This window comes from Orcinus orca, chromosome 2 (genome assembly GCF_937001465.1).
Source record: "Orcinus orca chromosome 2, mOrcOrc1.1, whole genome shotgun sequence".
In the NCBI taxonomy this organism is placed as follows: domain Eukaryota; kingdom Metazoa; phylum Chordata; class Mammalia; order Artiodactyla; family Delphinidae; genus Orcinus; species Orcinus orca.
In genome coordinates this window covers 75,433,134-75,447,773 of record NC_064560.1, presented here as the reverse complement: position 1 = coordinate 75,447,773, position 14,640 = coordinate 75,433,134, and the positions used below count along the sequence as shown (strand labels likewise).

The 14,640-nt window shown below is 46.6% G+C and overlaps 1 protein-coding gene across 5 annotated transcripts in view; it reads left to right on the top strand.

Moving 5' to 3' along the window:
• Positions 1 to 14,640, top strand: part of ADAMTS17 (ADAM metallopeptidase with thrombospondin type 1 motif 17) — a 353,876-nt gene that overhangs the window by 92,559 nt on the left and 246,677 nt on the right. For all 5 annotated transcript variants that reach the window (XM_033431430.2, XM_049706098.1, XM_033431429.2 and 2 more), the window contains one exon: positions 3,654 to 3,697. In XM_033431430.2, the coding sequence (XP_033287321.1) occupies positions 3,654 to 3,697 (44 nt within the window). The remainder of the gene's footprint in view (positions 1 to 3,653; positions 3,698 to 14,640) is intronic.

The following is a 14,640-nucleotide window of genomic DNA, read 5'->3' as shown; positions in this document are numbered from 1 at the left end:
TAGGTTGGGATAATAATGGACTGATGTTTTCACAGGGAAATTGGGTGTGAGGCAGTTGCTGCTCTGGAGAAGCAGTCCTTTCCTCCCAGAGTAATCCAAGCTGAGGGTCTAATTGGAGGCCGCACAGGCCAACGGTGTTTAGGGGCTGGCGTCCTCAGGTCTTGGGACTGGCTGATGTGAGGGTTTCTTCTCTTTTTGTTTTCCTTCCGGGCTGTGGCTGAGCCCGAGAGTGTATCCTCCTGGACGCCCACCAACCATACAGATGGCCAGTTGCCAAGATGTGAGCATGACATCGCGTCCAACAGAAGCTGCTGAGCAGGGAGCGGCGGGAGCTGCATATCCAGCAGCTGCAGCCGTGTGTAGGGCCAGCAAAGACCTCTTAGTAGACTGAGTTTGGGGGCCATATGGGACCCGCAAAGACTGGACTTCAGGGGACTTCAACACCTGGCACAGCCTTGCCTTTGGCTCCACATGTCCTCCAGAAAGCCAGGAATTTTACCCCGCAAACCCAGGTCTATTCTCCTGGGAGACACCTGGAGCAACATGCATGGCCAGCCCAGAGTGCGACCACCAGGATGTCCAGCTGTCCCTCCACCTTCCCTTCCCATGTAATTCCACCCAGTCCCAGGGACGGTCCTCCCTCAACCTTTGGCCTTGCTCATGTGACAGCTTGGTGGGTACCTGTGGTGTTACGTTTTTCTGGGTTTCCAAACACAGGGGAGAGACAAGGCCACTGATGAGCTGACAGGGCACATTGAAAGTGATCTGGAAATGTATGCCGGTCGTTTAGTAAAGGAGCCAGTATTCATTAAACCCCAACTGTATGCCAGGCAATAGGTTATCCACAGGACTAGCTATGTAACTTGTGGTTCCCAGTGCAGAATGAAAACTCGGGACCCCATGTTAAAAAATTCTTAAGAATTTCAAGATGTTGAGAGCAGAGCGGTAAAGCAGGTTGGGGGATGGGAGGCTTCTGAGTGAGGGGCCTGCGTGATGGCACAGCTCACACATCCACGGAGCCCACTCTGGCCTGTAGATCTGCGCAGCCTTCCTTCTGTTGAGGAACAAACAGCAGAATGTGAATGTGAACAGACTGAGAGGCTGGAGAGCTGCATTGGTACCTTTTTTTTTGATTCCCCAGTTGACCCCTGCAGCCCCAACATGTGGGTTTGGCATGAGTTTGCAGTGGGAGCCAGGGTACCTGGAGATGAAGGTGACCCTGCAGGCAGAAGGCTTGCTTTTCTTTTTCTGAGAAAGGACCTTGAACAGGCAGGGGAGAGAAGATTCAAATTTTGGCGACCCTTTCAAGCCAGGCCTCTAATTGAGCTTGACTCACATATGGTGAGCCCACCATATGTCCTCCCACTTCCTTAGGAGAAACAGTGGGTGACGCTGCAGCGTCCATCACTTGAGACCACACATTTCCTTCCAGGGAAGCCGGGGGATGAGAGAACACACAATGCCCTGTTAGCCATCTTCCTCCAAGCTGGCCAGAGAGACAGCTAGAAGGAGCTGGGGCCAGTCCCCTCAGCAGCCCTGTTCAGTCTGTTTAGTTCTCTTCTGTGGGACTGATGGCCACACACCCTTTCTCCCTTTGCCCAGGTGAGGCAATGCGATGATGCTTTCAACACTTTTAGTTGCTCAATCTGGGAAACCCTGGAGCAAGATCTCAGGCCAGTCTGGTCTGTGTGTGTGTGTGTGTGTGTGTGTGTGTGTGTGTGTGTGTGTGTGTGACACGCCCAAAACATTCCAATGGGAAGGGTGTCAGATCAAGAATGTTGAGTTGGGGTTAGTTAGATACCAGACCAGTGAACATATTTATGTCCCTAATTTTATTTCTTTGTTTTCTTCTCTGCCTGTGTGTCTTCCTTGCCACCCTCTACTGCCTGTTAATTAGTCTTCTGAAAGGTCGTCCTTGACAGAAAAATCAAGGCACGAATCTCCCATTTTCCTATGGCTATTCCATCTCCATTTCTATGGAGGCTCCCTTGATCTTGGAGGGGGTTATGAAAAGCCTGAGGGTCTTGAAGCCTTCCTTTTTCCTTTGTTAAAATTATTTTAAAATCGATTACCAAAATATATACGTTCATTATGAAAAAATTAGAGACGCAGTCAGCAAAACCCATGTGGGCTGCTTAGTTGATTGGCCCAGCTCCTTCTAGCTGTCTCTCTGGCCAGCTTCAGGGCCACCTCTTCAAAGCTGTCACACCCATGCCAGCTGCCCTTTCCTCTGGGCTCACAGGATGTCCAGGGTGCCTGGCAAGACTTCTTGGCCTGAGGCAGTGGCCTGGACCAGGAAATTCTGTACATCAGAACCCCAAGTGGAATCTTTTAAACCTACAGATCTGGCCTCTGCGGGTCTAGTGGGTGGGTAGAGTCTTTGACAACTTTCAGGCCAGCCTGAAGCAGAGCCAGGGCTGGGAACAAGCAGGTTTTGCTCCACTCACATGGACATTCACATAGTGCTGAGAGGCGTTAGACATGGGTTACATTATGGAGGCAAATAGGATAGAATGTGCTGTGGTTTGGAGTGGAGGTAAAAGGAAAGCTGATGATATTACATTACCTTCTTGTCATTGTCCCCAGTGTGAATGGCAGATCAGATCCTTCCATGAGAATAGATTTTTGACAGAGTAGGAGAGGAATTGAGGACACTGAATGCCGAGGTGGGGATGGAGTGTCAGAAAGGGGAAGGTATTATCTCATGAGGGAAGGCGATGTGTGACCCATCCAGGACCTGCCACTTTCACTGACAACTTTGCTTAGTGCCAGCCTGACCCATTTTTCTTCCCAGAGAATTTTTTAAAAGTGAAATGAGAAGAGGTGCTTTCAGAACACACCTTTTCAACCTGAAGCTGCACTGGAGTGTGTTTAGAGAGATGCAGATGAGTGGGTGCTTTCTACCAGTCCCCACGGTATGCCATGAGAAGATGAACTGCTGTTCTCACCCAGTCCTGGGCAAGATACCTCCCCAGCCAGTGCTCTGGTCAGCTCCCAACTAGGGAACTTATGGGCAGAATAGTGGGAATGCTCTGGTTTTGGAAAAGAATGGCCCAGATTCCTCATTTCATACCTCACAGGCCAGAGGAAGGCCATTGTACTTGCAGAACCGAGGCTGGATCAGATTTCGAGCATCTTTGCTGTTTCATTTGTCCACAGCCACACACCTGGGAGATCCTAGGGAGCTTTAAAGAATATAAGTTTTAGAAAAGACTTTTTTGTTGTGTTCTCATGTAAGTGATACATGGTCATTCCAGCATCTAAAACCAGTTGCTGCCCAAGTAGAGTAACTTAGGAAGTCACTATAGTTTGATGATATTGACTAATAATGATCTCTGATACATGACTTGGTAAACATCTTCTGAAACTTTCAGCGTTGGAAGGAGTCCTTCCAGCAACTGAGTGTTATTTATGGAATATTTCAGCTGTGAAAGGAGGATCTTACATGGGGTAACTGGGCCTACCAGTTGGAAATGTGGTTAATCTTGGCAAACGCTGCTAGTTATTTTTCATTATAACAGGTGGCAACTAAAGTGATAACTTTGTTATGGGCAAGATGAGTAATCAAGATTAATTAGACTAATTGACAATGTTTTCTTCTCCCATTCTTGGAGGTACTACACATCTGACTTTCTTTTTTTAAAATTTTTTAGGACAGATTTCTGCGTACACAAAGATGAACCTTGTGACACCGTTGGTAAGTTTAGAGTTAAAATAGTAACTCTATACCCTGTGATAATGTGGACACTTGATAACACAGTCTGAAGGAGCCATCCTCAAACAAACTCTGCCTTTTCTGTTACCTCTTTTTGGTAAATTTGGTTTCTGATTTTATTTTACTTTTCTTCTTTCCTAAAAAGTTTTGTAGTTGCTTATGGCAGAAGGCATCTAGACAAAGGGTTAGTAAGGAAGATATGAAAAGTTCAACCAAAGGAAGGAACCCTCAGGCTGTCCCGAAGTGACTGTAGTTGGGTTGCATTTGTCTCTGAGCCTCTTGATCACCAGTGCAGGAGGGGGACCTCGCTGAATTACACGATTGTCATGAGACATAAGCTTCACCAAGTGTCATAAGAGGTGAAGTGTGACTGCAGGGTTGTGGGACTAGTGTCCTTCTACAGCCTTGGCATCAGGCTCATCGCTTTCTGGTCAAACGGAAGTGATGCTGACACGTAGTGCTGGCAAACACAGTTTCCCTCTCCCCCTGCCCTTCTACCTACACCTCCTCCCCCACCTTCCCCTTCACTTGCCATTTCCTTTCTCTCCTATCTTCAGTTATATCTGGCTTGCTCTTGAGCTCTAATAGGTTTCAAATTGGAACCAGTCTTTGAGTGTAGGAATAGAGCACTTGGTTAACAGAAACCAATTTTGTCTGCTATAGCACAAACCTCTATTCACTAAGAGGTTGATATATTGCACCACCAAAAGCAAGGTTTGGAATTGAATGTGCTTAGAATTGTAGGAAAATTGAAGGAAAACAGTATAGGATTGAATATATATTATTGTGGAATTCAAACGTTAAAAACCTGTGCTTCCCGTGGAGTACTGGCAGCGGGTAATCCCAGGCCTTCTCTCTGGCTCTGCCAGGTACAAGCTGGGTGACGTTCAGTAAATCTCCATAATCCATAAAATGGTCACTGTGGACTAGGTGACTTACAAGGTCTTTCCAAATCTAGTAGAATGATAGCTAGCATTTATGTCCCATTTTAGAGTTTCAAAATGATTTTTTATACTATACTTTGGCAATCCTCTAGACAAATCTGAGAACTAGGTGTTAAAAACCAAGTAACCAATCTGTGCTTCGTTATTTGGGGGCTGTCTCCATAACAGAATTACTAGGCAAATGCAATGTGAAGTAAGCTTTGATAGAGGGTTAGCTGATGCCTGAGTCTAGTTGGGGCTGTAGAGGACTGGTATATGTCCATATCTGTCCACTGCCATGGCTGCCAAGGCCGGTGCTATCCAGAGGACTGGCTACTTCTTCCCAGTGTTCACAGCTCAGCTCTGATGCCTCCACACTTCACCCAGGAGGGGCTTCTGCTCCCTGCCCCTCCTCTCCCTATGCTTGCCCCTGCGGAGACATGAATCCGTCGTACTGCCCTTGTCTGCACATCTTCCTTGGAAGACTGTGCTACACAGAGCAGAGTCCGGCTTTAACCCATGTGTCATATCCTTCAGCGCCTGGCACAGGGCTGGAGAGGCTGAGTCGCCACTGTTGATCCAATGAAGGAATAAACGAATGAATACAGATGAAGGAACTGCAGTATTTTTGAGTAGTGTGCATCTAATGACCTGGTTTTCTTTCATGTGATTTAGAGCCAGCTTTAATTTTCTTTTGAATATGTAACTTTCATATCTGTGCAGACAGCTAGCTCTCTCAAGGATCCTTCCCTCCTCTAAACCACATCACCACACTACTTGTATTCGTCTGCTAGTGTGGCTATAACAAATACCACAGACTGGGAGGCTTAAACAACAGAAATTTATTGTCTCACAGTTCTGAGGGCTTGTTCAAAATTAAAGTGTCAGCAGGGTTGATTTCTCCTGAAGCCTTTCGCCTTGGCTTGTAGATGGCCGTCTTCTCCCTGTGTCCTCACATGGTCTTCCTTCTATGTATGCCTGTGTCCTAATCTCCTCTTTTTATAAGGATACCACTTATATTGGATCAGAACCCCTCTCTTATGACCTCATTTAATCTTAATTACCTCTTCAAAGTCCCCATCTCCAAATACATTCACACTACGGGTTATGGCTTCAACTTACGGTTTTTTGGGGAAAACAATCACAAAACCTACATGGTGTTTTGTTAGTACACGTTTGTCTTAATGTGTCATAATTTACTTGTACATATTATCAAGTCAGTAACAATAATGGGTAACTTGATAAAAATAATTTAAAAACTGGGCTTATGGCAATCTTATAGCAGTCTCATCCAATTTATTTCTGTATTTTTTTACCTTTATATTTTGAAATAATTATAGAATTTCTTAAAGTTGTCAAAATAGTACAGAGAAGTCTCATACCAATCATCCAGCTTCTATGGTAACATCTTATGTAACTATAGTGGATTTCCGAAACCAGGAAATTGATTGGCACCATGCAGTCAACTAAACTACAGATCTTACTCAGGTTTCACTGGTTTTGCATGCACTTATTTTTGGTTATGTTTTTACCTATTGTTCCATGACATTTTATCACATGTGTGAATTTGTCCATCCACCTTAACAATCAGGAAAAAACTGGTCCATCCCCTCCAAGCAGCTCCCTCGGGCTGGCCTTATAGAATCACCCTTTCCTTCCCTCCCTTTCCCTAACCTTGGTTACTACTTATCTGTAATCCATCATTGTAATTTTGTCATTCCAGCATCCAATTTATTTTTGTATTTTGATTCCACAGAATGGAAAAATAATCTGAATCACATAAATATGTGGTTGCCAATGCTAAGAGATTTTGAACAGCTGCCTTCAAATCTCAGGATCCAACTCTAGCAGGAAGGGCTGTGCCCTGAGTTTTTTAGAAAATGAGATAATCTGGTACCTTGAGAAACTGGGAAAACTTGGGGGTTATCAACATCTTATGTTTGGTATATAATAGTGTTTTTTGTTTGCTTTGTTGTTTTAATTAGAATAAAACTTACAGATAGTAAAGAGTACAAATCTTGATGGATTTTAAAAATTTATGCCTATACTTGTTTTTTAGTTTATCTCTTATTTATTGAAATAGTTTTAAAGGAGTGTTTTGAATTCTGTTTTAATCTATTTTTTAAAATTGTGGTAAAATATATATAACATAAAATTTACCATCCTAATCATTTTTTTAGTGGGCAGTTCAGTGGCATTAAGTACACCCACATTGTTGTGTAATCATATGCCTGTATTCTCAGACAACTACTCAGATTAAGATATGGAATGTTCTGAGCCCCAAGAAGGTTCCCTCATGCCTCCTCCAAGTCCCCCAGAGATATGCCCCCAAAGGTAACCTACTGTTGTAAATGTTTTAATCACTGTTTTTATAATAGTTTAATTTTAAAAAGTAGTTTAAAGTAAATTTCAAAGTTAAATTTGAATGATTCATTTGAAGAATCTCTGAGGTAGTGGGTGAAGTTTGGGGTTCCATGAATAATATGGATACTTCCCCTCTACACTGCCCAGTCTGCATTAGCCCAGCTCATCAGACAGGATTCCTGACTGTGGAAACAAGCAAAAAGGGCGTGGATCCGAAGGGGGACTGCCCCTGAGGCTGGAGGACCAGGTTGGAACACAGCTAGCGCCCGAGGGAGCCCTGGAGCGGGGGAAGGCTGCGGACCCCAGGCAGTGGTCTGCATCAGGGCTGAGAGGAATGGCGCTGTCTGCCCCACAGCCACCGTGTCACCGGCTCCCCGTTTCGAGTCTTGCTCTCAGTCACGTGGCTGCCTCTTTCTACCCCCACCTGCGTGGGGGTGAGGGTGGCTCTGGCCCTTTGGGCTTCCACAGGGAGGCAGCGGCATCTCCCACAACGAGTGCATGCAAGGTGGGTCTGTAGAGAGGGTGCTTTACAGAGGAAGGATGAAGCTGGACAGCTCAGAATGACAATATCCACTACATCCCTGATCTTTTTGTAAAGATTGAAACCCGAGACACCGACACATCCTCTGTGCACTTGACAGGGGTCCTGCTGACACAGGTGATGGGGCTTCCCTGGCCCTGATTCTAAGGTGGTCCTGACTCCTGTGGGAGAGAGGCCTCACCAAGCTCCTCCACACTGGCTGGCGGCTTGACTGAGCAGACAAGTGGACACACTTTTAAAGAGTCACACCAGACATACCCTCCCTTCCTCTTGGCCCACTATGGAAGGGGAAGGGGTGACGCTTAGAGGTCTTGCTCATCTCCACCTTGGGGGAAGACACGCACAAGGAGAACTTAAGGCAATTCTTAAGGCAGCAGGATCTGGGAAAACAGCATTCTTCCCTAACAGAAGCAGCTGCCCTCTTACTGTGGTTCCCACTGTGCACATTTCAGACTTGCCTTTGCGGGGTGTGGGCTTTTCCTCTGTTGAATTGCTTCATCCTGTGTGATCTGCTTTCCTGCCACCATCCTAACGAGGAAGCCTCCTACATGAGAAAAGGGTGCCCGACTTCCGGGATCGTGGAGGCTGGAGACCTCTGGAGGCTTTTGCTGGCCCTTTGCCCTCCTCCTCCCACACCCCGGGGCCTCTCTGAGGTGCCGGCCTGAGCAGCCATGTCTAACCACAGCCTGGCTGACCAGACACGTCTTAGTTACGGTCAGGGGGTGTGGTGCGTTTGTCCTGCTCCTACCCTCAGCTGCAGGCTGAGCTATGGTGATTTTTTTTTGACAGCCTAATTCAGGCTTTATGAATTTAGTTTTAATTATCGGGATTTATCGTTTTCCTTACTTGGTCTCATAATAGTTTTTAATTACTGGAAAAGCCTTCCTTTTCCTCCCCCAGGAGAGGGATATGATGGTCCTACACAAAGGAAAATGGATATATTCCACAGCCTTGTGAAATGTGTCACACAGAAGGCCAGGGAGAGGCTGTCAAGGGGGTCCAAGCCCGGTTGGTGTCCTGGGGCCCTGCTGCTCTGACATGAGGGTCCCTTTCCACAGCTGTCCCTGAACTTGGGTGGAAGGACCTTTCCTTGCGTGGCCCACAGCACTGGAGCTGAGCTCCCTGAGAGGTCTGGCCGGGCCAGGGGGCACTTCATAAATGTGGCTATCGACCTCCATGCAGCAGGTCCATCTGTGAGGGACGAAGGGAGCATCACTGACAGGATGAGTGTGTCCAGGAATGAAGCATCTCCTTCAGAAGTCTGTTTCAGGCCAGCCCTCCATGAGGCCATGGATGTAAAATGTGCTGGGGAGCCAGTGAGAGGCGAGGGAGGCTGGGGCTACAGTGTTGCAATGCTGCCTCGGCTGGGTTTTTATTCACTGAATGTGTCATAATTTAGGGCTCAGACAAGAAAGTAAGGCCAAGTTTTATGTATAAAAACAAACATCAGGGCTTCCCTGGTGGTGCAGTGGTTGAGAGTCTGCCTGCCAATGCAGGGGACATGGGTTCGTGCCCTGGTCCGGGAAGATCCCACATGTCGCGGAGCGGCTAGGCCCGTGAACCATGGCCGCTGAGCCTGCGCATCCGGAGCCTGTGCTCCACAACGGGAGAGGCCACAACAGTGAGAGGCTCGCATACTGCAAAAAAAAAAACCCATCAAAATGTATCTGTCTGGCTGTACATTATCCCCTTTACAGTGGTCACCCTGGGTGGCCATTTGCTTGTTCCAATCCCAGTGCTGTGGCCAGAAAGTGTGGACACCCCCTTGTGGATTTCCTTCAGAGTGAGCATTCATCTTCTATATTTTCATGGTGTTGGTCAGTCTTCATTCTTCGAGAGTGGTTTTGAATTGTGGAGGTGTCAAATGTTCTATTCGCTGAATGAGGCTGAAAAATATTGTTTGAGGTAAAAATACAAGTTTTATTAGTCAGCTTCGGGTTTCTTTGTTTCTGAGGGCTTTCCTATATGTTCGTTTTACTTTACTTGTTATTCCTTGGGACCTTACAGGAGTCACGGTTCACTTTTGCTTCAAGATTGTTAGAAGTTGTTTCAGATGATTGCCTTCAGGGGAAGCTGCCCCATTGAATGAACAAGTCCTGAGGGGTCCATCTCCTTACCTCATACCCATCTCATGTTGGGCACGGTGCACCCTGCTTCAGTTTTAGGCTTATCCACACCATGTCTTTTGTGTCTACTCTGAGAAGCTTACAAAGGAGAAGGCTTAACATTCAGTGACATATTAGTTGTCCCAAATCAGACAACCTGAGGTCTTCAGCAAATTCATCTATTTGTCAGAAGTTATATTGGTATTTATAATAATGCTCTAGACCATTCTGTGATTTTTGAGAGGTTTTATGAACAATTTTAATTTTGGGAATAAAATATGCATGCACCTAGCAATCAGGGGTTCAGACTGTTTGGGCAAGTGCTGCTGCCTTCCTCATCATACAATAAAAAAAATAGGTCATTCCCTTAAGAGAGTCAGGAAATAGAGTTACTGTGAAAGCTAAAAAGTATATACAGTCTTTCCTCGGTATCTGTGGGATTGTTTCCAGGACCCCCGTGGATACCAAAATCCACGGATGCTCAAGTCCCTTATATAAAGTGGCCTAGTACACTCAGCCCTGTGTATCCTCAGGTTCTGCATCTGCAGAGTCAATCAACTGTGGATGGAAGGGCTGAGTGTACTTGAGTAAACTAACTTTTTCTCTCACTGTTAGGCCTTAAACGTAGGTAAAGAGTATTTAATGAAAAATGCCAATTAAGTCCTCTCTGGATGTTGGAGATGGTCTTTTAAAAGACCCTTTGTAGGAGCTGCTGTTGCCTGAGGGAAAAAAAGTGAGGGCAAGAAAGGGGTGGCCACGTGGAGTTTCCTCCTGGTCACCCTGTATGGCTGTCCTATGGTTTGGCTTGAAGATAGTGACCGTGGTGAATAAAAATGTGAGTGTGTATGTGTATGCACATTACATATGTACATATACACATGCTTAGGTGCATGTCTGCACATGGAAGTGTGTGGTGTTTACAGTCTCTGTACCTTAAAGTCTGGAGGGCTTTCTTTGTTCCTGTAAGTTCCCCAGAAGGGAGCCCTCCGGAGAAGGGACAACACAACAAGAACCAGGGCAGGATGTCTGCTTGGGGCTCAGCAGAAAGTCCATACTGAAACCAGTGGCCCCAGGGGACCAAGTTCAACTTTTCTTCTTCCTCATGCCAGGGTCATGACTAAGGTTACATAATGGCTGAAGTACGTTTAAAAATGGTGAAAATATGCGGGTATGTTTTTGCGTGGGATACCTTTGTTCTGGCACTACATGGGAGACCACAGAACACTTGGTGATGCTTGAATGCCTTTTGAGATGGAGAGCAAGAGAGCTGAGCAAGAAGGAACTGACCTCTGCAGGGTTTCCAGCTATGGCCCTTCAGATGTAGGCTGTAGAGCCCCCTCCTACCTTCAGGTCGGCAAGTGGGTGGCTTGTGGGAGAGTTTCCTTCTGGAGGCCGCTGGGTTGCACCATTGTGGGTTCTGTGCTTGGGTTGCCAACGGAGGCAACTCTGAAGCAGATGCCCTTCCAGTTAGGTGGTCCCTAACCTGCGGGAGATGTCAGTGACATCGGTATCGGGCCACAGACCACTGCCCTCTCGTTTAGCGCAGGCCTCGGCATGACATCAGCAGAAGGACTGTGTCTCTGTTGTTCCCTGATGCTTCCACCCTCATGGCCCAAGAGCACTTTATCATTAGCATGGAGAGAAGTGGGAGCCTCTCTGCCTTGCCGGACAGCTCTTACTCACTCATGTGATGCTGAGGCAATTTGCTAGAAACACAAAACCCCTCCCGGCCTGGGGGAAATGTGGGGGAGTAGAGTCACAAATGGGAAACCAGACCTTTCTGAGATGCCTTCTATGTAATTGTGAGTCCCAAAGCCCTCTGGAGCCTTTGGGCAGCCTCTCGCTGAGATCAGGAGGAGTGGGCAGGAGAAGTGAGGGGCCAGGCTCCTCTGCAGTGGGTGCTGCCCTGGCTGGCAAGGGCCCTGAGCCAGAGAAGTGCCCCCACCATGGCTTCCTTTCCAGTGGCCCTCAGGGTGGTTCCCGTTCACCACCTGCAGCCCCTCCTCTGCACAGTGAACGCTGAATCTCCTTGGGCTGTGGCTTGGCTCAGGCCAGGAGTCTGAGCATTGTCTCTGTGGGGAGACCGGGGTTCAGATCCTGCTACCACCACTGTCCTGTGTGAGTCCCCTGATATCTCTGGCTCTGTTTTCTCCTCTGTAAAATGGGGATAATGATACCCAGAGTTATTGTGAAGGTTAAATGAGATGATCAATTGCATCCCTTAGGATGGATATTGTCAACAATAACAACAAAAAGCTTGCAAAAAATAACAAGTATTGGTGAGGATGTGAAGAGACGGGAACACTTGTATACTGCTGGTGGGAATGTAAAATGGTGCACCCACTATGGAAAAGAGTACGGTGAGTCCTCAAGAAATAAGATCCAGGAATTCCACTTCTAGGTATCTACCCCAACAAAACGGAACTTGAACAGATATTTGTACACCTGTGTTCATAACAGCATTATTCACAATAGCCAAAAGGTGGAAGCAACCCAAGTGTCCTTTTATATATACACAGAATAATATTCAGCCTTAAAAAAGAAAGGAATTCTGAGATATGGGTAAAACTTGAAGATGTTATGCTAAATGAAATAAGCCAGTCACAAAAAGACAAGTACTGTGTAATTCCACCTAAAGTCCCTGAGGAGTCAAATTCATAGAGACAGAAAATAGATTAGTGGATGCCAGGGGCTGGAGGGGAGGAATAATGAAGAGTTAGTGTTTAATGGATACAGAGGTTCAGTTTGGGAAGATGAAAAAGCTCTGAAGGTGGATGGTGGTGATGGTTGCACAACAATGTGAACGTATTTAATGCCGTTAAACTGTACACTTAAAAATGGTTAAAATGGTAAATTGTATGTTGTATATACTTTACCACGATTTTTTTTTAAATGCTATGACCAAGGAAGCAAAGTAATTACTTTTATTCAATAGTACTTCTTCTCAAAGATTTCTTCCAAGAAAAATGGTGAAGATGAGAGAAAAAGTACAATTTCCAGAGAAGGGGGTCCTCTTGCTTCCCTCCCTGGGAGGCCGGGTGGCAGTGAGGTGCTGCAAGAGCTGCAGGGCCCTGGAGTGGTGTGGGGGGCAGAGCAGGAAAGGAGGGAGGAAAGGAAGGCTGGGAGAGGGCGAGTCTCTGGGTGTGGAGAGAGAGTGAGGAGAGAAGAGGGCATATGAAGAAATGTTGCTGGTGGGTTGAATTAGACAGCCCTTTCTGATGTTCTCAGAGAGATGCAAGTAGGGATTAGGAGGCCCTTTTTGGTTGTTAGGCTGTGCTTCTTTGGCTTAGATTCCAGAGCCAGATTGGACCTTGCAGGCACTGAGACTTAGGAAGTTACTGCTGATATTTTTGGACCTTGGGCCATTCTCATCTACGTCTGGCATTAAAATCATCACTTTAGAGTCAAGCCAAGAGTTCACTTTCCCAATGACTGCTCAGTTGTTGCACTCATGGTATACAGAGCTAGGGTTGGTCACACTCAAGTCATGTGATGCTCAGAAGTAACCACAGGGACACAACGTGTGTGACCCTCTGGAGGTAGAAATGCAATTTAGGGGAGAATGTTTGCTGCTTGCATACTTCAGGCAGTTCACTGGGATTCTGTGGTGTCTGTGAGCTCATTAAATTGAAGAACCCCCAGCTCTCCCATGTGAAGGTTGTTTCTGAGTTTTTAACCTCAGTTTCTACAAATATGCAGCTTAAGAGACAGGAGTGCTTTAGGAAGGAGAGAGGAGGTATGTCAGACCAATCTATTGGTCTGTTTTGTTGCACAGAGACCAGATATTGGCCTGGCTGTTATTTTGGGTTTGGGTTCCAAATGCCTTTGGAATTATTGGCATAGACAACTTGGATGAGAAGTTACTGACAAGTACTGTTGTGGGGGAAGTACAGGAAAGGGCTGAGTCATGGTCAGGAAGGGGCTGAGTCATGGTGAGGAAGTGCTGAGTTCATCAGGAAGGGCTGAGTCATGGTGAGGAAGTGCTGAGTTCATCAGGAAGTGCTGAGTCATGGTTAGGAGAGCACTGAGTCATGGTCAGGAAGGGGCTGAGTCATGGTGAGGAAGTGCTGAGTTCATCAGGAAGGGCTGAGTCATGGTGAGGAAGTGCTGAGTTCATCAGGAAGGGCTGAGTCATGGTTAGGAGAGCACTGAGTCATGGTGAGGAAGGGATAAGTCATGGTCAGGATGGGGCTTAGTGATGGTGAGGAAGGGCTTAGTGATGGTGAGGAAGGGCTGAGTCATGGTGAGGAAGGGCTGAGTCATGGTGAGGAAGGGCTGAGTCATGGTGAACAAGGGCTGAATCATGGTAAGGAGAACACTGAGTCATGGTCAGGAAGGGCTGAGTTATGGTGAGGAGAACACTACGTCATGGACAGGAAGGGCTGAGCTGTGTTTAGCACATGTTGCTGACACAGTCCAGGGTGTTACGGAAAGACTGCTAACTGATACCCACGCCTATTTTTTTTCTTCCTGGATGATTAAATTTCCCTACCGTCCTGGCATTAGGTGTGGCAAAAGTGACTGCTTTGTCCACTGGAATGGGAATAGAAGTGATGTGCACTATTTCCAGGCCTGGCCCCTACAAACCTCCTGTGAAATGGTGCTTGAGGCTCTTCCTCTATTGGTTGACTGGCTAAGACCCGACCAGGAGCCAGCATCCTCAGGCCCTGAAACATTGGATGTTATGTGAGTGAGAAATAAAGCGTCTGAAGACACTGAGATTTGAAGTTTTGTTTGCGACAGCACTTACCTCCAATATCAGAAACGCCGAAGGCTGAGTTGAATATAAGACCCTACCCTTGAGGTACTTTAAGGTCTCAAGGCAGCGAAGACTTCATCTCTGCGGGGACTGAGAGGACGGCAGCACCATCTCCACGTTCAGGCTGAAAGAACAGCTTTGGCAGGTGACCCACGGGGCCTGGTGGAACAAGGAGCAGGGCCCAGAATCTTGTTAAGTTTCTAGTGAAGAATTAAAAAGCAGTCTTGGACTTG